Source organism: Anopheles gambiae, chromosome X, assembly GCF_943734735.2.
Source record: "Anopheles gambiae chromosome X, idAnoGambNW_F1_1, whole genome shotgun sequence".
Taxonomy (NCBI): domain Eukaryota; kingdom Metazoa; phylum Arthropoda; class Insecta; order Diptera; family Culicidae; genus Anopheles; species Anopheles gambiae.
In genome coordinates, this window is record NC_064600.1 from 26776501 (window position 1) to 26799682 (window position 23182).

At 49.6% G+C, this 23182-nt stretch overlaps 2 protein-coding genes and 1 pseudogene across 2 annotated transcripts; 1 reads left to right on the forward strand and 2 right to left on the reverse strand.

Moving 5' to 3' along the window:
* Positions 1-12929: 12929 nt before the first annotated feature.
* LOC133391504 (transcription factor SPT20 homolog) lies at positions 12930-14715 on the reverse strand. The gene is made up of 2 exons (XM_061646176.1): positions 14506-14715; positions 12930-14406 (listed from the first exon to the last, which is right to left on the reverse strand). Exons 1-2 carry the CDS (start codon positions 14713-14715, stop codon positions 13117-13119), a joined length of 1500 nt encoding a protein of 499 aa, XP_061502160.1. The 3' UTR covers positions 12930-13116.
* Positions 14716-16015: 1300 nt separating this feature from the next.
* On the forward strand, positions 16016-18234 carry LOC133391847 (putative nuclease HARBI1). The gene is made up of 4 exons (XM_061648322.1): positions 16016-16189; positions 16273-16684; positions 16759-16836; positions 16914-18234. Exons 2-4 carry the CDS (start codon positions 16316-16318, stop codon positions 17439-17441), a joined length of 975 nt encoding a protein of 324 aa, XP_061504306.1. The 5' UTR covers positions 16016-16189; positions 16273-16315; the 3' UTR covers positions 17442-18234.
* A 412-nt stretch (positions 18235-18646) lies between these two features.
* On the reverse strand, positions 18647-21155 carry LOC133391509 (uncharacterized; annotated as a pseudogene).
* Positions 21156-23182: the final 2027 nt, after the last annotated feature.

The window sequence follows — 23182 nt, forward strand, 5'->3', positions numbered from 1 at the left end:
TCCGTTGAAGTTTGGCAAAGGGAATGGTCGAACACCACTTCAGGCTCCTGGACAAGGCGATTGATACCCAACATCCAGCCATGGATCACCAGGAGACACGGAAACATCGAGTTCCAATTGTGCCAGTTCTTATCAGGCCATGGGTTTTTCAGGGCTCATCTTCACCGAATGAGGTATGTACCATCACCCCTATGCCCGGCCTGCGGTGACGAGAATCAGACTGCAGAACACACCATCTTCATCTGCGGCATGTATCTTCTGGCGAGGATACAACTGGAGCAAGATCTTCAAGCCGATTTCAACGTCGAAAACGCAACCAACATCATGTGCAGCGACGAAGTAATGTAGAATCGAGTCGCAGAGTACGTCCACGAAGTGATGGAAAATCAGTACAATCTCCAACGCAGCTACAGAGGCGACAGCAACAGAGAACTCCAAAACCAAGAAGCAGCAAGCCAAGACACTTCCCCTGAACGTACGGGAATCAGCATGATTGAGGATAACTGACATGGCCGATACATCGACGAAGATCCATTCCCCTCGGAACGTGCGGGAATCAGCTGAGATGCCAAAGACCATACGCACACATGTCTCTATTCTTTGGTCCCCCGACTTACGAGTAGAGGGACCTTGATGGCGAGCTTGTCTGCGGTTGTCAGCTCCAGTGTGACCAGCTGGTCAATCACCGGACTTTGACATTATACTAGGTGGATGGCACACTCACTGAGATACTATGTGCGGCGATGAGGTGCCTGACACCTAGGAGAGACGGCCCTCCGGGTCTCCGGACCTGGGCGCGGGGTGTAATGTTCTATAAGCCTGACAGACACAACTGTCATAGCATTGCGGCGCCGCGGTCGATGTTGACCAAAGGAATGCTGGTTGAAGCAATGCTCTTGCGGACGATCCGGCCAGTGTTCCTTGAGGCACAAGAGAGCTTTAGTAGTAAAACTCCATCTGCATATGTAGGTACCTTGGTGCTCTGCCTATCGTATGTCCTATGAAAAGTTCTCTCTTGTCTAAACGGGAAAAGGTAGCCAAATGCCAAGAAACGAAAGGGGGATCGTCTCTGTGCTGTGGTAACGGTGGACGTCCGGAATGCTTTTAACTCGGCAAACTGGACAGCGATCGGCCAAGCTCTGCAGCGTAAAAACACTCTGCCTTATTTGCAGGCGTTGCTGCGGAACTATTTCATTGGCCGAACGCTCCACTATGATACGGATGAAGGAGTAGTGTCGAGAACTGTATCTGCTGGCGTTCCCCATGGTTCGGTTCTAGGACCAACACTTTGGAACGTCATGTACGACGACCTACTCCGCTTGCCGCTCGAGGGACTACGAGCGGACATCATCGGGTTTGCTGACGACGTAGCCTTCAAATTTTTGGGAAGGACCACGGAACAGGTCAGCGCATTAGCAACGGCTAACCTGGAGAGGATCGAGCGGTGGCTGCGAGGAGTCGGATTGGAACTTGCCCACCAAAAGACTGGGTTCATGATCTTTTGTACATCATGTCCCGCAGCTCGCAGAGCTTCAAGCGGGCGGTCACTCGATCCAATCCACGGAAACGCTGAAGTACCTGGGAGTGGACCTCTGCCGCAAACAGCACCACAGCCGGCATCTGGAGAAGGTGGTCAATAAGGCTTCACGGATTACGAACGCCTTGACCTGCCTAATGCCGAATAAGCGTGGTACTAAGAGCCGCAGTAGGAGACAGATCGTAAACGTCGGCAACAGTATCATCCGATACGGAGTTGCCTCCTGGGGGCGATGGGTGCTCGATAAGGAGACCCATCGCAAATCGGTCCAAAGGGCGCATCGACCGGGGGCTCTCCGAGTCGCCAGCGCCTTCCAGATCGTGTCTTATGATGCCGCTTGCGTGGTGTTCAATCAGACATACGGAAGCGACAACGGGAGGAGACGATGAGGCGCTGGCAGGACCAGTGGACAACGGGTGCAGGGCAACCAGGAGCACCAGGACTGAAGACGTGGAGGCTGATTCCAGACATTAATCTCTGGGTCAGCCGCAAGCATGGGGAAGTCGACTTTTTCCTCACCCAGCTCCTCACGGGGCACGGGTTCTTGCGCTCCTATTTCGTCGAGAAAGGCATCCTGGAAGGCTCGCCCAACTGCCCCGAATGTGGGGACGCCGTGGAAGACGTTGAACACGTGCTGTTCCACTGTCCACGGTTCAATCGGATCCGGAACGAGATGCAGCAGCGGTGCCATTCCCGAGTAACAATGGATAACATCGTCTCGGAAATGTGCGCCCGCAGCGATACGTGGGAGGCCGTCCGCGCCGCCGCCAGGACAATCTTCTCCACTCTCCAAGCGAGATGGGATGTTGAGCGTCCACCAACGGCAAGGCGACGCAGGCGGGCCAGACGGCGGGCGAGGGACGCAAATAGTGGTCCCTCAGGCCCTGCGGCACGGCAACAACCCGCGCCGCAAGGGCCATCGTAAACTGGAAAGTTACTAATCTTTTACCTCTTTTCTTTTTTTATTTTTTTTATTTTAATTTATTTATAAGGATACAAATATCTGCCTCAGAGGGCCAAATATAGGGAAACTTACTGACTAAAACTTTAAATTAATGATAACAAACAAATACTTAAATCTAACTAGACAAACATATACTAGACAGCAAGCAATTTGTAACACAGCCAACACATGTAAAATGAAAGAATTAGGATGGGGAAACAAAAAGGGAGTCAAAGAACTGAAGGAAGAGGGGGCGAAGGGATTGAGGGGGAATATGAAAATCAAACACACCAGAGGCACTGTTGAAGCGATGCAGGGATCGAAAAAACGGATCATTGGTGCCATACAGCGTTCTTCTTGACGGGATTTGAAGGAAATCGCGGCGTCGAAGAAAGCGAGCAGGCGCGTACAGCGGTATTCTGTTAAGAAGTGAAGGACAATCAATCTCGTTCCGAAGCAAACCACTGATAAGCAAAGCTTGAGAAGCAGAGCGACGATCATGCAGTGTCATCAATCCAAGCATACGGCATCGGACTTCATAAGGGGGAAGAGAAGCACCCGATTGCCCTAAAAGACGCCTAATGGCAATACGGGTGAATCTGCGTTGAACACTTTCAACCCTTTCAATCCATACCGAGCTGACTGGGCACCACACAATGCTAGCATATTCTAAAATAGGGCGGACTAAGCTACAGAAAAGGGCTTTGAGGCATATAGGGTCACGCACATCATTTGCCAAAGCACAAATCATTCCTAGTACACTATTGGCATGGTTAATGGTACGCTCAATATGATGGTTGAATGACAGCTTTGCATCAAGGTGAACCCCAAGATCATGAATGACATTAACACGATTTAATACAACAGAGTTTAGTGAATAATTATGAGACAACACATTTAAGCTCCGAGAGAAAGATATACAAGCACAATTATCAATACACAGGGAGAGAAAGTTAGCAGAACACCAAAAGGAGAAGGAGTCTAACAGACATTGAAGAGAGACACATGAATTAGAGTCAGTGATAAGGCAAAATATTTTTAAATCATCTGCAAACATAAGGAAGGAATCGGATGGAAGAACAGAGCACACATCATTGACAAATAAAATAAAAAGTAAAGGACTCAAGACACTACCCTGGGGTACACCCGACGAACATAAGAAAAACCGTCATTCAATTTAACACAACAAAAACGATTCGATAGAAATGATTGTAGACATTCAAGAAAGAAAGGAGAGAAGCCAAGTTTCTTGAATTTAGCAATGAGCAGAGAATGGGGGATTTTATCAAACGCAGCTTTGAAATCGGTATACACAGCATCAACCTGCATGCCAGAGTCCAGATTTAAGAGTACTGAGGAAACAAATTCCATAAGATTAGTAGTGGTGGAGCGGCCAGCCATAAAGCCATGTTGATTTGGAATGATCCACGATTTCACCATTTCCATTAGAGGTAAACGAATAACAGATTCAAAGACTTTGCTGAACGCCGATAAAATAGATATGCCACGATAATTAGAGACGCAACCACGATCACCCTGTTAAAAAACTGGCCTTATCCATGCTTGTTTCCAAATATTCGGAAAAGTAGCCGTAGACAAAGAAAGATTAAAAAGGAAAGAAACAGGAAGGGCTAGTGCTTCACGACAATGAAAGAGTAAAGCAGCAGGAATACCATCGGGACCCGGTACTGAGAATGGTTTAAGGTTACCTAACGCACGTAAAACAGAAGCAGTGCTTACAGAAACAAATTCAACATTCAGGAAATTGAGAGGGGTGAATGAAAGACTGGCCTCAAAGCTTGCAGAGTTATTTAAACCATTTTCATAGACACTCGAGAAATGATCAGCAAAAAGCGAACGAATGCCATTCGGGCACGTAGTAAGCACATCACCAAGTGACATACTAGTAGGGAGGCCGTTATTGTTTCTCATAGAGTTAATGTAATTCCAAAACGCTAGATGGTTTGAACGGAAACGAGGTTGAAGACGCAAAACATATAATTTATGGCGATATCTGTTAAATGATCTGTAAGCGAATGCTGCATATTTAAATAACCTACGCGTGTACGGTGAACGCCAAGTCCTGTAAGCACGTGTAGCCCGATTTCGATCCCTAAGCAGAGAGCGCAGATGGCGGTCGGACCATGGAGGGGAAGGAGGTGGTCTGAAGAGAGGAGAACAGGAGTTTAAGGAAGTGATAAGGATAGCATTGAACTGTGTTACAGCCTCATTGATGGACGTACATTCAAACAAAAATGACCAATCAATAGAGGACAAAATTACACGCAGCCTAGCATAGTCAGCCTTCTTATAATTATAAATAGGACTAAGATTAACACTTTGCACAGAAACAGGTAAGTTGGCAGTGGATAGATATTCAATTTCAAAAACAAACGGAGGATGGTGGTCATTAATTTTTACAAGAGGAAGATCTGCCTCATAAACGGAACACGGCGTGAAGTTAAGAGAAAACAATAGAATAAGGTCAAGCACACGACCATTATGGTTTGGAATATTATTTAGTTGACAAAATTCCATAACGTTGAATAAATCGACAAAAAGTGCATGACATAGCAACGCATTATGAGGTGTATAGTGCTGGAAAGGTGTCGTTAAATTAACAGAATTTATCCACTGCAGAGAAGATTGATTAAAATCACCAAGAAGAATAAGTTGATCCTTGTTACGCAAGCGGGCTTTGACATCGTGAACGCATTCTAAAAGTTTTTCAAACGTACGCATATCAGCTGCTAAGTAGGGTGGGACATAGATAACACCTATATATATATTAAAGCACTCATTTTTAATCACAACCCACACACACTCAAGCGGCGCGGCATTTACAGAAATAGGCGCTGATGCTAAACTGGTCGAAACAGCAATGAGAATACCGCCACCGCGAGTACGAGAACTATTATTTATGTTACGATCACAACGGTAAACGATAAATTTATCACTACTAAAGAGCATACTATTGGGTAAAGAATCATCAGCCCAAGTGTCAGTGAAAACAATCACATTAAAATCAGCAGCATCGGCCGCTAGCCTCAAATCAGTACATTTTGGTCGTAACCCACGAGTGTTCTGATAGTAAATACTTAGCTATTCATTTGGTTCATTTGACAACGACGGTTGTCTGGCATGATCACCACGGGTACGCTTAACAGGGGCAGGCAGGTTATCTGGAGGCGACCGATCCGAAGGTTTACGAGAGGATCCAGTCGTTCTCGCAGGAATGAACACCGATGAAGACGATGACGGAATCGACGAGGTTGATTGAAGAGCAGGAAGCACGGAAGTAGGCTCGGAACAGGTGTCACTCAGTGGATGAGAGAGAGCCGAAGGCAGAGAAGCACTCTGAGAAGGCATGCTGGCCAAGCGTGGTGTACTCAGAGTCTGCGCCTACACGCGAGGTCCAAAACAGCCGAAGTCATAAAAAATCATGAAAAAGTCTGCGCCCTTTTGTTCCGACGTCCTCGTGAAGTTTACCGAGCCGAACTGAATAGTTGTGTTCGAGAAACATGTGTGCGTATCAGGTAGCAGCATTTGTACTGCTTACCTGCCGTATGCCGCTGTGATACCGAGCGAGACGCATAGACAACGCATCAAAAGGACATGTGTAGCCGTGAGGAAATTTTTCTTTGTCTCTTTTGCCTTGTCCTTGCCTTTAGATCCTGATGAGTGAAGCATGCATACCTTTCGGGTACGTTCGGGGTATAAGCTCTGTCCCTCTCATGTTAATGGTGAAGATAGAATCGTATGCCATCGGCTCTGCATTCGGGCGTGGGCAGGCCCGTGGACGCTGCCCACCGGTCAACAGCACTCAGAGATCCGCTGAGATTGAAGCTGGCTTTGAAGCTGAGTTGGCGAAATTATTCAACCGATCCGTCGGGTCCCGAAGCCGAAGCAAACCCGAAGCCGAAGCAAAACCCGAACGGGGTTCGGCACGACCCTTCGTTAAAATAGCCCCCTCCCCCTTTTTTGCCAGGATTTCTTTCCGAAATGACACAGTGCAGAGAATAATATCACAACAAATCTATTTATTGAAATTATTATCATTTATCTAACAAGTTTTACAAAAATCAAAAACACATGCACTACGAACACTGAACATAATTTCACATTAACGCACATTATTTTAAAACACCCTTTCACACTCGCACAGTGAATAAAATCACAAAATCGTCACAACACTTTCTGCTCTTCCTCACTGTTGCGCCTAGTTCCTTTAGCTACACTGTACGGGCCAAATACGCCAACACTACGACACAGCCACAGGTTTTGTTGTCTCCGTTCGTCGTGAAACACACATGAAATGGAAGAAAAATGTTATTAATTAGGAGGAAGGGTGTTTGTTGATAATTTTAATCACTTTTACTTACCTTAAATCAGATAAATCTCCATTTTTCACGGGGTTTATCCGCTGACTACCAAGCGCTGAAACACCACACAAGCACCAACCTCACTGGACTGAAAGTAAAGCCTACTGCGTGAATGTGTGTATGCGCTTCTGCCAAGCCAAACGCGCCGTACTGCGTGTGTGGCCAAGAGCGTGTGTGGCCAAGAGCGTGTGTGTGTATATTTGCACCACTGGACACAGAACACAAATCACACCGCACCGCAGAGCGTGTGTCGCCAAGATGGTATGCATGTGTGTATTTGCACCACTGAATTCTGAACGTCAACCGCACCGCACCACACAGCGTGTATCACCAAGTGCGTGGCTGTGTGTAGTATCACCGTGGACTGCAGAAAACTGCCTACACTAGAACAGAGCGCTGGTGTGGCCAAATGTGTGCATGTGTGTACTTGCTCCACTGAAAGCCGGTATCGCACCAGATTTCGGGTGTCGCCTTGTGCGTGTGTGTGTGTTATTGTCACAGCACACTCGTTCGTCATTTTTTTTCGTTTTTTCGCTTGAGCCACTCGATTTCGTTCTTCGCTGATTTTGGCAGCGCACGAAGGGGTTTCGGTTTCAACTTCCAACAACAACAACCACACGAGGAGGCTCGGGGACACTCATCAGGGGAAAATCGCTCAAATTAGAGCGAGAGACAGATAGAAAAAGTGAAAGGTCAATATAAAATCTTCGGCTTTTGACTGTTGGGCCAGCTTCAATCTCAGCGGATCTCTGAGTGCTGGTGACCGGTGGGATCCAATCGGGCGACGATAGATTTAACGGTATTAGTGTTGCTTGCACTATCGATATTTTTGGCCGACTCATCTGTAAGCGTGTCGTTCACTGACACTACAGGGAGATGACAATTTTGGTAATCGATGAACTCACGGAACACGAGAGATGGAGGCCAAGTAGCCGGAGAGAGAGCTTCTTCGCGCTTGCTGGAAGGTACACCGACCTTAAACGATACGAATGACATCGTTTCGACGTTGGCGCCAAGTTTTACGAGACGACGCACCACAACGTCCGATGGAGCAAGTGCAAGTCGATTTGTAACCATGGTAATGACATGCTTATCCGTTACAGATGTGTCGAAGCGCGACATAAAAATCCACGACAATGACTGTGGCCTTGGAGCCACAAATACTGGATCATATGTACTCCCCGATCCCGTTCCTTGTTGCATTGCAGGCGCAGGAGCCACTGCCGGTCAGGGAACCGGAGGGAGGTGACGAGATGGTAGATCAAGGGGTAGTGATGATCGGAGAGGGAACCGTGCGTCTCTCTTAACATATGCTGAATCAAACGCGGCACTCTCACTAAATAGATCCTGCTTAAAACGAAGAAGCAGATATGCTCTTATCGAATTAATGGCGTTTCCAAGAGTCGTGAAAATGCCATCCATTGAATTGACCAAGGCGGCCTCAATCTCCGGAAACAATACAGGCTTTTCCAATTTTCGTAAGGCGTCACATTGTTTGCACAGCCAGCACAGACCACAATCTGCCAACGATTCACTTAACGTGGATTCCGAGACAACGGCACATTGAGCATGGAACAATCGGCCACACACTCCCGAACACGACAAGTGTAATGGATCACCATTTGGATTAATTGCCGTAGAGCAAATTGCACAAATAGTCATTATGATAACACTGTTACACTGGAAAGCAGACACACAACGAGTGATATCGCAAAGCAAATGTGTGCAAAAGTCACAAGCGATAAAATTTTGCCAGCCACAGTGCGATTAATCAAGCCGCGTTAAAACACTGCAATAAGCAGGAGCGATCAAAACCACGTCTGTGCGTCACCAAACGAAGAGAGTGAGTGAGTTTTCGTTTCTTTCCAGCTTTCTTTTTCTCTTCTCTCCTCTATTATCAGCTTTCTTATACCTCTTTCTCTTTTTCTTGTTTCCTTTATCAAAATTTCGTTTCAGGAGAACTGCCTTACGTGCTTGGAGTAGTGACCACCGATGCAGATCCCCCGTTGCCCACCCGAAGTGTGGGCGATAGGACCAAAGGGACCGCGTCGCACCACGGAAAGCAGCGTAATAAGCAGAATCATCGGACCAGATCGCCGCAGAAGATGCGTCGTGACCCAGGGTGCAACCGCACACACGACTCCGCATGAAGTAATACGCACCACAAGCGTACCGGCCGAGTTGGGTAAGTCGGAGAGGGGGATGGAATATGCTCACTCTTCGTTAACAAAAAAAAAAAAAAAAAAGGTAGCCAAATGCCTCGTCATCTAATAAGTGACGCGCATGAATGGATTAACGAGATTCCCTCTGTCCCTATCTACTTTCTAGCGAAACCACAGCCAAGGGAACGGGCTTGGATGCACCAGCGGGGAAAGAAGACCCTGTTGAGCTTGACTCTAGTCTGGCATTGTAAGGCGATATAGGAGGTGCAGTATAGGTGGGAGGGCTTCCTCGTGGAGCTCGCCTCTGAGATACCACCACTCTTACTGTTGCCTTATTTACATGATTGGGTGGAACAAGCGCGGGCCCCAGGTCTGGATCGTGCGCGCACCTCCTCCGGGGGGCTGTGGTGGCGGTTCGCCTGCGCGCGCCCAATGCGCCGCAATGCGTGTAGCGTGTTACCCGCTTGTCCGACCGTGAGCCGTGGCCCGCAAGGGTACAAGCTTGCGTACGTCGGTGCATTCGTGGTGCACTGCTTCTGCGCGGTCGATCGTTTATGATGTCACGTTTGCCCCCGGTTCCGCGCGCCGCCCGGCTCGAAGACTCCTGGACAGGTCCTTTCGGTCCACGTCATGGACAGTGCCAGGTGCGGAGTTTGACTGGGGCGGTACATCTCCAAAACGATAACGGAGGTGTCCAAAGGTCAGCTCAGTGTGGACAGAAACCACACGCTGAGCATAAGGACAAAAGCTGGCTTGATCCCAACGTTCAGTACACTTCGGGACAGCGAATGCTTGGCCTTACGATCCTTTTGGTTATAACGAGTTTTTAGCAGGAGGTGTCAGAAAAGCTACCATAGGAATAAATGGCATTTTTTTTCAAAACGAGTTTCTTTTTTGTGTAAATTTGAGAACCTTCCCTCATCCTACTTTTATGCCCGCGAGGGCCATCCCATCCTCGTTGCCAATTTTTGACATCTATACGTATCGACGGACTGGACTAGACTGAGCTACTTTATTACAAATACGAGTTACACTTTAAACTCACATATACTAAAACATATTACTCTTAAACTAAAACCTCACGCATTCACTACACCCTGAAGGGGGTTTCTAGGCTTCAGTGCCTGGTCTTCTACCGTGCATAACGCACCTTACATGTTTTATTTTTTATTTTGAGTTCAGAAGAAAAATAAACCACTAATTTTCCTCGAAAAGGGCACTTATTCACGCTTTTAGCGTAGCTGTATTGACGTGTGCGTAAAACGCCTAGCGGGAGGCAACTTCCGCCTCGACCGCTGCGGCTTCTTCCGCAGCACTCAGGCCACCGTCCGTGGCTTCGTTATTTCGTTAATTAGCGCGGCTGCGCCTTCTAGACGGTCCAGCTGCGATATCCGCTCTTTCTCGGCCGTCTGAGTCGTCGTCGCTGCTGCTGCTGCTGCTGGAGGATGCTGAACTGCTCTACCCGTACAGGCGTCTCGCGTCCTGTATCGCTTGACGCCTTCTCGCTCTGAACCGCGCCTGCCGCAACCGAAGATCTGTACGGCGTGCCGCAGTTCTGGGCGATGGTGGTGGATATCGGGGACGTCCTGCTCGGTGCACCTCTCGTTGCTGTGCCCTGGCTGCTCGGCGGCTCGCGTGCTCGACGGATCTCCGCACGCCGTGCCTCCAGATCGGCAACATCTTCGACGTGCTGCTCGTCATCCCAGGTTTGCTGAAGTTGAGCTGTTATCCGCTTAGCAGCTTCACAGATACGGCACCAGCTCACGGCATCGCGCAACAAGTGCTGCTGGAGGTTTTCCGGACGGACCGGGTCCGTACTTCCCGCGCCGAGTAGCTGCTGACGGACTTCAGCAAACCTCGGGCACTCGAACACCGCGTGCTCCGCGGTCTCAGGGACGCCGCTGCACCGCTGACAGTCAGGGGACGATGTGAAGCCATTGCGACACAGATAGTCCCGGAAGAAGCCATGTCCCGAGAGTACCTGGCACAAGTGGAACGACACATCTCCATGTTTCCTGGACTGCCAGCTGCCGATGTTGGGTAGTACACGGTGCGCCCAACGCGTGTACCGGCTGGTGTCGGCTTCCGCATCCCACTGTTGCTGCCATTGTTCTGGCCGTGGCCTGTCGCTCCTGCTTCCGGATGTTCGCCCTCGTGTCAGTGCGGTTGACGGCACTTAGTCGCTGGTAGACCCGGGCGTCTTCATCCACCAGCAGGCAGATGGGGGTCAAGCCAGCCAGGAGGGTGGCAGTCTCATACCTTACGGTACGGAATGCTCGTGTCACCCTCAGTGCCATCTTCCGCTGTACACGCTCCAGCAGACGACCAGGCTCTCGTTTCTGCAGCTCCTTACTCCATATAGGTGCTGCATAACGCATAACAGACTCGGACACCGAAGCTAGCAGCTTCGCTTTCGATGCCCTTGGTCCGCTATGGTTTCGCAGCAGTCTGGATGTGGCGTCGGCGATCTTCTCAGCCCTCTCGGTGACCTCCTTGACGTGTGGCAGCCACGACAACTTGTCCTGGAGGGTCACGCCGAGATAGCGGATCGAGCGGGACGAGGTGACGTCCACTCAAACACCTTGCCCAGTGCATCCAACATGCACAGGGGCCGGTACGAGCTGCTCTCTCCGGGGGTTTTTCCTGGCTTCGGGATGAGTACAAGGCGCTGCCTCTTCCACGCTGCAGGAAACGTGCCGTTAACGAGGCAGTCCTGGTACAGCGCCGTGAAAACCCCCGTGTGCTGCAGGATGGCTGCTTTCACCACCGCGTTCGGGATACCGTCGAGTCCCGGGGCCTTTTTGTTGGCCATGCGGCGCGCGATGAACTGGAGTTCCTGGTCCGTCACTGCTGTAACCGCTCCTGACGGCTCCTCTCCCTCGATGGTAGCCGCTTCTGGCCAGACGAGGGGCGGGTGCTGGGGGAAGAGATCGGACACGATATGTTCGAGCCTGTCCCGCTCCGTCTCGGGTGGCGTCCGTCCACCACGGAGGTGGGACAGAACGACGAGATAGCCGGCTCCGAACACATTCTCCTCGGCGATATCGATCAGCTCCTAGAACGAGTTCCTCTTGCTGGCCTTTATCGCCTTCCCCAGCTCCGCCCTCGCTGTGCGATGTTCCGCTGCGGCAATGCTCCGCTCTTGAAGATCGCTGGTCTGCTGCATCCGATCGCCGGCGCGTTCGCAGTTCTCTCGCAGCAGCCTGAGCAGCGGCGTCCACCAGAACAGGTCACGATGGGGGTCACTATGCGACGTTGTAACCCGCTGCATCGTTTTGTCACACGCGGCGAGCATGATCTCAACCATGCGTTCGTGACTCACCGCTCATTCTGAGTACCGCTCGTCCAGCAGCGTCGAGAGGAAGGCTCGCTGCGAGAACTGCGTCGCCTTTTAACGTCGACCCGCGTGTCGAATGCGCCAATAATGTCTTCTCCGTGGTGATGATGAAGGCTCGTTTGCGACAGGAACTGTGGTGCCAACAGTGTACGTGATGTACCGGTGGTCGGAGTACGAGTAATCACCGCACACGTTCCACGTTCCCGGCTGCGCGATGTTTGGTGTCGCAAACGCCACGTCGACTATACTCGCTGTTGCCGCTCCGTTGCCGTCGAAGGTGCTCGTCGTGCCCTGATTTAGCACAACCAGGTCTAGCTGCTGGATGGCACTGAGCAGCCCCTTCTCGCTGTTACGCTCGCTTCCCCATTCCACATGCCAGGCGTTGAAGTCGCCGGCAATGACGACTTGTGAATGGGAAATCGTTTCGAGCTGTACTGCTTCAATGAAGCGCTCGAACTCGTCGGTGGGCTGACGAGGTGGAGCGTAACAGCTGAGGAAAGTGGTGTCGTCTATCTTGGCAGCGACGAGTCCCGGTGTGTTGCTGCACCAAATCCTCTGGAGAGGAAGAGACCCAGTTGCGACGATGGCAACCTTCTTCGAACAGTCGAAGGCTCATCTACCGTTGTTGGCAGGCGGTCGATATAGCTCCGATAGCAGCAGCACGTCCACTTTCTTTTCTCGGGCAGTTTGGAGGGCAATGTCCTGGGCCCTCTCTCCTCTGCCCAAGTTCACCTGCATTACTCGCAGTTGTGGGGTCATTGCAAGGCCGACCGGGCCCAGTCGGGGTGTCCAATTGTGTGTGGACCACCGCACTTGAGGCACTTCGTCGAAGAAGTGCAGTCCTTTGCCATGTGCCCCACAACGCCGCAGCGTATGCACTTGTTCTGCCGGTCGTCGGGTGAACGGCAGTCCTGGGCCCAATGACCCAGCTCGAGGCAGCGATAGCAGCGCACACGCTCTCGAGGAGTCGGTGGCGCGGCTCTGACTTTGCTGACGCAAAAGCCCAGCTTGATTTTGGTGCCCTCCAGCTCCTTCGCGAACTTCGCGGGCAGTCGCACATACGCACGTTGGGTGCCGTCGGTCATCTTGGTCAAAGTGGTTGAGACGATGCCCGCTCCCGACTCGAACTTGCTGTCAAGCAGCGAAGTTAGGTCCTCCTCTCGCGCTAGCGGGTCAACGTCATGCACGATGACTGACGCCATTTCCGTGACGTGCCGCCACACTCCAGCACTGCCCACGATGGCACGAACCTGCTGCAGCATATACTGTGCGTTCGCCTTGCGACTCAGTGTAAGACGCAGCAACGCCTTGCTGGTACGGCGACCCAGGACGACGTGGTCCTTGAGCGGCTTGTACCGCTCGTCAGTCCTGACTGCCGTTTGCACAAGCAGCAGAAGGCTCTCCCAGTCCTGGCCTTCGTTGGGCGAAACCTCAATGAGCTCGGGCTTGGCCGGCTTTCGCCGCTGTGATCGCTGCTGCTGAGGTCGCTGCTGCTGTTGACGCTGTTGCTGCGGACGCTGTTGCTGTTGCTGCTGCGGCTGTTGCTGCTGCTGCTGCTGCGGGCGCTGCTGCTGCTGTCGCTGCTGCTGGAGCTGTGGTGGAACATAGCGTTCACCTTGTTGCTGTTGCTGCTGCTGCTGCTGCTGCGGTTGACGATGCCGCTGGGACGGGCGGCCTCTTACCACCGTTGTCCAAAGCTGCTGCTGCGGCTGCTGCTGCTGTTGTTGCTGCGGCTGCTGCTGACGCTGCTGCTGACGATGCTGCTGCTGCTGGCGTTGCTGCTGCTGCTGCTGCTGCTGCTGCTGCTGCTGCTGTTGCTGCTGCTGCTGCTGCTGCTGCTGTTGCTGCTGCTGTTGCTGCTGCCGTTCCCGCTCTCGCCGCTTCAGCCGTTGCTGGCGCTTCCGGGCCGTCTCCCGGTTTCCGCCTTGTCCTGACGACTGCTGGAGGGTTGCGTTCGCTGCAGTCTGCAGCTCAAGCACCGAACGAGTGCCCGTGAGCAGCAACTCGTTCTCGCGACGAAGTGCCGCGTTTTCCTCGCGGCAAAGTCACAGCTCCTCCAACGTCGCCGTTAGCTGGGCGCCGATGCTTTGGAGCTGTGCCATCAGCAAGGCACAACTTCCCGCGTCAATGGGCCCAGCAACTACCACGTTGCCCGGAACATGGGAAGCCGTTGGTGTTGGCTGTGCTGCTGCTGGTGGCTCCAAGTCCATGGCCGCCTCCACTGCCTCACACTCCAGCGCAGGTTCCGACTTTGCGATGATGATGCTATTCAGCTCATCGTCGTCGCTTGAGTAGCACAGCTCCATCATCGGCGTGGCCGGGCGCTCGATGGGTTGTGGCTTCGTCACAACCATAGACCCTTTTCTGGACCGCAACTGGTACGGCCCACTCACTCCCGGGGGTTGGGCCTCGTCACCCATCCCCTGCCTTGTTGTTGCTCACACCTGCTTTGGCAAGTTGCTTTTGGGGTCGAAATAACCCTGGGGGTCGAAATTACCCCGGGGGTCGAATGACCGAGGGAGTCGGAATGACCCCTGGGATGCTGCGCTGCCTAGCTGGTGTTCTGCTATTCGATGATGTCGATTTCCGCTTCAACTCCGCTGTTTAGGGTGTAAAAGGTCCAATTTAAGCCCCCCTTGTGGTCGGGGGTTAGGGGGAAGGGGTGGAGTAAAAAATCGGAAGGGTGCGTCTCACTTGTGGGGAATAATTCCACACCAGTCCCGAATTTCCCCGGTGCGTTTATACGTCCAAACAGCTCGAACCCCGAATTCCACCCTTTTTTGGACCTCTTTTTGACTTGGCACTTCAAAAATTTTTCACCGGGAGGGGGAGAGGGTGGGAGCGAGGAAAATAATTTGCCCGGACTGCGGGGTTCCAACTCTACCACCCAGCCGAAAACCAGAATTTTCGGGCGATCTCGACCTTATCTAACGCTTATCGGGCGCCCTACTCTATTCTAGCCCCGTGTGGGAGCGGATGGTGGAGGAGAGGGGGGAAAATAATTTTCCCGTGATCAGGGACACCTCCTCTACCACCCCTGCAAATTGCAGAGTTTTCCGCCGCTAACGGTTTTTCGGCCAACAGTTACTCGGCCGAAAATTTAAAAATTGCTCCTTGGGTAGCAGCTTTCACCACGGGTTTGTCACTTCGGTAGCAAATGTCACCTGTCACCCGGTTTGTTCCACACTTTACGTTCTTTTTTTTCACTGTTTTTTTTTCACCGATTTCGGTTCTGTTTTTTGTCACTTCACCTTAAGCGTCATTGCGCGCACCTTTCAAAACACATCCGGCAAGATTCCGGTCAGAATTCACAGAGTTATTAACGATCGAAGTTCCCCATACAAAATGTATGGGGGTGTAAACATACACTTTTTACCACATTTTACTGCACGAATCGTTTGAAAAACACTTGCAAACGCTCTAGAAGCATCGATTCACTTCAATTCGAGTGTTTCCGGGACCGAAATACAAATTTTTACTCCAAATTTCCACACCCGTAAATCTGATGCTACCGGGGTGGGGGGGGGGGGGGGGGGGGCAAATGTACACACAAAAACACGATTTTAAAAATTCACAAAAATTCACCGTAACCGTGCAAATAGACATAGAGCGACAACGTCGCGCTGAAAGTCCATATAAAAAAATGGGGTATTTTTTTTCATCGGGAGCAGAAAATAGCTCAGTTTTTGACAAGGTAAATTGTATTGTATCATATATCTTGGTCTACGCGTTTTATGCGGTGCTGTCATTAATTTGTCGGTCATTGTCATTGTCATTGTCGGTTAAATAAATATAAACAAAATCAAATTGAAAAAAAACCGTATTCAGGTGAGTGTTAGTTTAATTTACAAATTATGTAGAGAACGTAAATGAGTTTGGAATATTAGATTAAACGTTTAACTTTTTTGAAGACTTCTCCAACACGCAAAAACAATATAGCAAAGCCTATCTTAAATGGATGATCGATACAAAATTGCGCTGTTAAATTGGACTGAAGCGTGGGCCAATTTCGCTCGTCTTCATATTCTCCAGCAAAGAAGACCGACAACACGCATTTGGGCAAGACCAATGCTGCTGGAAAGAAATCAGAATGCAAGCCAGTTAATGCGTGCGATTCTGGAGGAAGAGCTTGACAATACCGCAATAAATTTTATTCGGCTAGTGAGAGAGGACTTTGCCTATCTGTTGACGGTTATAACACCCCGCATCCGTAGGCAGGATACTTACATGCGAGATGCTATTATACCAAAAGATAAACTGATTATAACGCTAAGATTGCTGGCTTCTGGTGATAGCTACAAAAGCTTGGAATACGCCTATCGAGTAAGTTATTAATTGAATATTGTGAAATTGAAGTAAATTAATTATTGTTGCAATCTTATTTTATCACATCATAGGTATCAGAACAATCGATATCATTGTTCATCCCAGAAGTGTGCAACAGTTTGCTAATTTATCTTCGCAAATATGTAAAGGTTCGTAAAAATAAATTACAATTTTGCTTATTAATTCGATACTTATTTTAATTATGTTTCTAAATGTCTTATTACAGCTTCCGTCAACACAGCAAGAATGGCTTACGGTGTCGGATGCATTCAATGCCAAATGGAAATTTCCCCATGCTATTGGTGCCATCGATGGAAAGCATGTTGCCATAAAAGCTCCTGCCAAAAGTGGAACAGAATATTACAACTACAAACAGGTTTTTAGCATTGTGTTGTTGGCAGTTGCAGATGCTGACTGCAATTTTATGTTTGTTGACGTTGGGTGCAAGGGTCGCATATCAGACAGTGGAATTTTAAGGACCTCTCGTCTTTATGGTATGCTTGAAAGAAAGGAATTAAATATCCCAGAGGCGGAACCGTTACATCAAAATTCATCCATCAGAGTCCCGTATATGCTCTTGAGAGACAAGGCATTTGCGTTAACGGACTACTGTATGCGACCTTTCGGTGGTGTTACAGAGAGTGGTTCAATTGAACGTCTTTTTAACGAACGTCATGCTCAGGCACGAAGGGTTGTTGAAATGGCATTTGGGATACTCAGTGCAAGGTTTAGAGTTCTTCGGAAAACTATGTAACTAAATCCAGAAATGGCCAGCTTGATAGTACTTGCTACAGTATACCTTCATAATTTTATTAGAAGAACTGCATTAACGAGGAGAGAGAGATGGGATAACGAGGAACTCAACCATAATTTCACTGCTTTGCGTGGAATAGTTCCTCGTACAACCAACGAACTTTTGCAAATCCATTTACATTTGGCAAATGAATTTGCAAACGGTTGTATATAATATATTGCCTTTAAAGAGGGTTTCATGTGTTCTCATAGTTGTGGGACACTTTTTTGTCACTTCTTCTGGGTAGTGAACTTTATGTTATAGGAATTGGACTCTATGGTACCTTTTTTAAACAGACTCATAGGAAATTTCTCTTGGATTTGTTCAAAAAAGGGTGCGTTAGAGTCCAATTTCCATCACATAAATTTCATTTCACTACAGAAAGTATGATTCAAGTGTCCCATGACTATGAGAACCCTTGAAAAATCCTGTTATACATAAATATTAATAAATTACACAAAAGAACATGACAAAATGACAAATGAGTTTTTATTAATTAAAATTGCTTCTATCTTTAGTGATGCAAAAATCTGGAGTCCGCTCTGACTCCGGAAGGTCAGCATTATCCGGAGTCGATCAGAATCGTCCGAAATCGGTAGGAATCGGAGTCGTCCGGAGTTGGCCTTCGACACAATAAAAAATAAAAAAAAACACAACGAAATGAAATGGCTGTTCAAAAGTCATTGTACCTGACGGCTCCTGTTGACTCCAATAAACTCCGTTTCCGGATGATTCCGACCAACTCTTGACGAATCCGGATGACTTCGGACGACTCCGACTCCGCGCAGAACTGGTGATTCGAATTTTGTCGGAGTCGCTATCGTAACAATAGCTGGAGTCGGATCGGAGTCGTGGGTGTGCTATATATATATATATATATATATATTAATATATATATATATATATATATATATATATATATATATATATATATATATATATATATATATATATATATATATATATATATATATATATATATATATATATATATATATATATATATATATATATATATATATATATATATATATATATATATATATATATATATATATATATATAAATATTATACTGCATATAATCATTTTAGGCGTCAGCTGTTGCGTCAGCAAGGAAAGTAATATAAGTAATTTATATAAGTAATAAGATACCCCTGTATTGTGTTCATTTCCATGCCCGAACACATGGACTTTATATTAAGTAGTCGTGGCAATCAAAACAAGTCGTCCCGATCAAGCCGGTTCTAGCCGCTTTCGATTATTAATGCAGATTTAGTCTGATGAAGCCAAGCTCCGTGATTGACATGAGTCTTATTATTTTATTTCCGAGGATCGTAGCCTTCTTTCTCAACGAAGCGCGCAACATTCTCTTCTGCAATCATGCACTGGAATCTCACTAGCATCGCTTTCTGTCGCTTTGGCGACCAATCCAGCATACCAGCGTACAGTGGTACCAATTTATTCTCCTCCCCAGCCGATCGCAATTCCATAGCAGTTTGCGAAACATTCGTTAGCGCCGCCAACACTTCCTCATTGTATTTCAAATTGGCTTCATGCCAACGACGCTTGGGAGCAACGGACGCAGTCTGAGGACGAGGAGTTGGTGGTTTGGCTGGCTGCTGGCTGGTTTGGCTGACTGGTGCAGACTGATCAGGTGTAGAATCAGCCATGATGATGACATTTTTTTGCATAGCAGTATCGGTGGATTGCTGAGGTGAGCAGATGTGTCGTATTGGTAGCGTGTTGTCTTCCAACTAAAAACGAAAAAAAAAGTTACTAAAATAGTTCTATCTTACGATAATCCTTCAAAATGTTTCTTACCGTATCCATCCTTGCGCCACCGTCTGAAGTTGCTTGGAGGAATGCCATTGCTTCATAAGCGAACCACTTGGGTCGATAAACCTCGGCAGATCCTGAAATATGAACAAAAAGTTTAAAATGTAAATAATAAAAAAAATCAAATAAAGATCAATAAGGATAAATTAGTGAAACTTTACCAGAACCGGTCACAAGGCTGCTCTCATAGAGCTTCTTGTAGTGCCTGTAGGATCCGTGGAGTGACCGCCACTTCTCTCGTACAGTGGCGGTTGGTATTCCAAGATCTTGCCCAATCGTCTCCCAAGCAAATTTAGCACAATTTCTTGCGGCATTTCAATAGTCTGAAATATAATTATAAAGTTCAATTAATAAGTATGTCTACCCTTTCCTAATTCTAATTAATCTGACCCGAAAGATACTGACAACTGATGATTAAACAAATACTACCAAATGATGATAATGCATACATATACAAGCCATTGATTAATTGATGCTATGAATAAGATTAGCAAGTGTAATTAGTGTCACTAAAGCGAGATTACAAATCATGCTGCAATAAAGATACAGTGACAGGTACAAAAGCTAATACACTAAAAGCAATCATAGACAAACATACATATACATTGCAATCTAATGTTCAATACCTTGAATGCTACTTCCTGTTGCGTTTCTTTTCGATTAGAGGCCATTGTTTGTTCCGGCAAATCGCATTCGTCATGGGCACACGTTTGTGTTTTCAACTAGTGGAGCAGACGATTGGATAGGTGGTCCCAAAATATTGTCGGGCGCGACGTGGTCGCTGTATGTATATTTGCACGGTAATTCGATCGGATGACACTATTTACAAGTAATTTGGGTGCTCTGAACACGATTTTGTTGTTTTCGGAGCGATCCGCGGTCGTTTTACACACTTTTTCACGCAGTGTTTACGGAGCGTGTTTACACATGTGCTCATACTTCGGCTACCCAAGCAACACTACACAGGGATAACTGGCTTTTTTTATATCAATCGGGTTGTTTTATTTATAACAGTTCATACATGCGTGTTATTTAACCCAACCCTCGCCGAAACCGCCCTTTTGCCCCGCGAAGGGTCTAAAGGGGGTTGTTATGCTCATTTGAGCAACCTTAATCCGTGCATAGCGCACCAGTCTGATTTATTTTTCAAAATTCATTCTTCCTTCTAATTCAAATTCTTCATATGTGCCTGTTGAGGCCTTCCTCTTTACACCTCCTTCCTGTTTATTGGCTCATCCTACTGGGAGGACAACTCAGCCTCAACCGCGGCTGCGGCCTCGGCTTCGGTCAGCCCTACGCGGGGCACCTCAGCTGCCATTGTCACCGCTTCTGAAGGCAGAGCTGCATCGGCTGCTTGACGATCTCCAATGTCGTCGTCGTCATCGCTGTCGTTAGCTGGAGCTGGTCGATGTGTGCCGTGCATTTCAGCCCGGGCTGCGCGCTGTCGTTCCCTTAGCCTCGCCACCGCAAGACGGTTAACCTCCCGTCTCCGCTCAGTCCTTGGTGAGGGCGGTGGTGGGGGCGGGCGTTCTGCCTGTCGCTGCTTTTTTGCGGCTCTTCTGACTGCGTTGCGATTGTCATTATACCGCCGCAGCCTCTCCTGTCGAAGGACGTCAGCGTTTCGGAGCTGGGCGTTGTCGGCAAGTACGCCCTGCTCGAACAAGGACGTGCGGTAGTCGTCCCATTCGCGCTGAAGCACTGACGTTATCTGCTGGGCAGCCTCGCAGACGTTGCTCCAATTCTGCTGACTCTCGAGCATGTAGGCCAGCAACGTGTCCGGATTGACGCCGTTCATCAGTTGCTCGCGAACATCGGCGAAGCGCGGGCACGAGAACATCGCGTGTTCGGCGCTCCCCCGTACGCCGGGGCAATGCGTGCAGTCCGGGACGAGGTGAATTTCATGTCAGCGAGATACTCACGGAAAAATCCGTGACCGGAGATTATCTACGACAGATGAAAATTCACCTCTCCATGCTTCCGCGACTGCCATGCACCGATGTCCGGAATGAGGCGGTGCGCCCACTGGACGTAACCGCTGGCTTGATGACTAGCCGCGTCGCTGTCCCAGGTAGCCTGCCACTCGGCGATGGTCCTATCGCGTTCCTCCTTCCTTAGCTGCGCGCTGCTTCCAGTCCCACGGGGGCTGTGCACCCTGGTGTCCTCGCGGATGGCTCTGCAGATCGGCAGTAGACCCGCCAGCAGCACTGCGGTCTCGTACCGAACCGTCCGGAACGTCCGGGCCACGGCGATGGCTGACTTGCGCTGGACTCGCTCCAGCAACCTGCGGCACTCGCGAGTGTTCAGCGCCTCGTGCCATACAGGTGCGGCGTAGCGCATCACCGAGTCAGCCACCGCTGCCAGAAGTCGGGACTTTGACATCTTCGGCCCCCGGTGGTTCGGCATGAGTCGACCGACCGCCTGCGCGGTCTGATCCGCCCGCTGCGTCACTGCAGTCACATGCGGCAACCAGGATAAGTGGTCGTGGACCAACACGCCCAATTGCTTGATGTGACGCGAAAAAGGTACTGCTACTCCTCCCACGTTGATGGTAATGTGGCTTGGAGGTTGCTTCAGACTTGAGATAATCGTCATCTCCGTCTTAGCTGGTGCCAGCTCCAAGTGGTGCTGCTGCATCCACTGGTCGACTGCTGACACCGCTGCCTCCGCCACTGCTGCAGACTCCTCCGGCGTCCTACCCGGGGCCAGGACGACGAGATCATCGGCGTAGCCAATGACCTTGGTCTCGTCGGGTAGGGGAATCCGCAGCACCCCGTCGTACATTACGTTCCACAGTGTGGGGCCCAGTATGGACCCTTGTGGAACTCCCGCGCTGACGCAACGTACGACGGGTCCCTCGCTGGTAGTGTAGATCAGCTCCCGATCCGTGAAATAAGACTGCAGGATTTTCAGCAGCCCTGAAGGGACCCCCTTTTCTCGCAACGAATTGGCGATCGACTGCCAACTGGCAGTATTAAATGCGTTGCGGACATCCAACGCAACCACCATCAGGCATCGCTTGTCGCGGTTATTGGTCCGGCCGAACGATCGGGCCGCCTTGCCTGCGTCCACCAGGCTTTGGATGGCACTGATGGTGGATCGTCCGCGACGAAAGCCGTACTGCGCGTCCGAGAGCTGCGGTGAATCCGGGTCCTCGAGCTGTCTGTTCAGGCGATTGAGGATAAGCCGCTCCAACACTTTGCCTAGTGTGTCCAGCATGCACAGTGGCCTGTAGGAGCTGCTTTCTCCGGGGGCTTTACCTGGCTTGGGCAGCAATACCAAGCGCTGCCGTTTTCACTGTTGCGGAAACGTACCAGTGTTGAGGCAGTCCTGGTACACACGGCAGAAAACCCCCGGGTGCTTCTCAATCGCGACCTTCACCGCAGCATTGGGGATCCCATCTAATCCTGGCGCTTTCCTTAAAGCCATTTGAGCCGCGATCTCCTGCAGCTCTTCGGGGGTCACACGTTCTAAATCGGACGCTCCCGAATCGACATCGCCGGTTTCCGGCCAAGAGACCGGTGGGTGGGTGGGGAACAGATCTGAAACGATCCGTCCCAGCTCGACCGGGTCTGTCTCAGGCGGTACACGACTGCCGCGCAGATGAGACAGAACTACCTGATACCCCACTTCAAACTCGTTCTCCTCGGCGATGTTGATAAGCTTAGCAAATTCGGCGCGTTTGCTAGCTTTGATGGCTTTCTCCAATCTGGTCTTCGCAGTCCGGTGCTCAGCTGCGGCAAGACTCCTCTCCTGCAGATCGGTGGTTAGGCGCATCCGCTCACGCGCCGCAATGCACTCATTCCGCAGTTCTTCAATTACCGGTGACCACCAAAAGACGTCGCGATGTTGATGCTGCAACACGTT

Coding starts and splice junctions, on each gene's coding strand:
- LOC133391847 (XM_061648322.1), top strand. CDS start 16,316: ATGGATGATCGATACAAAATTGCGCTGTTAAATTGGACTGAAGCGTGG. Junction 16,685..16,758: donor GCTTGGAATACGCCTATCGA/GTAAGTTATTAA, acceptor ATCACATCATAG/GTATCAGAACAATCGATATC. Junction 16,837..16,913: donor ATCTTCGCAAATATGTAAAG/GTTCGTAAAAAT, acceptor GTCTTATTACAG/CTTCCGTCAACACAGCAAGA.
- LOC133391504 (XM_061646176.1), bottom strand. CDS start 14,715: ATGGTTGTGACGAAGCCACAACCCATCGAGCGCCCGGCCACGCCGATG. Junction 14,407..14,505: donor CCCATGTTCCGGGCAACGTG/GTAGTTGCTGGG, acceptor GAGGAGCTGTGA/CTTTGCCGCGAGGAAAACGC.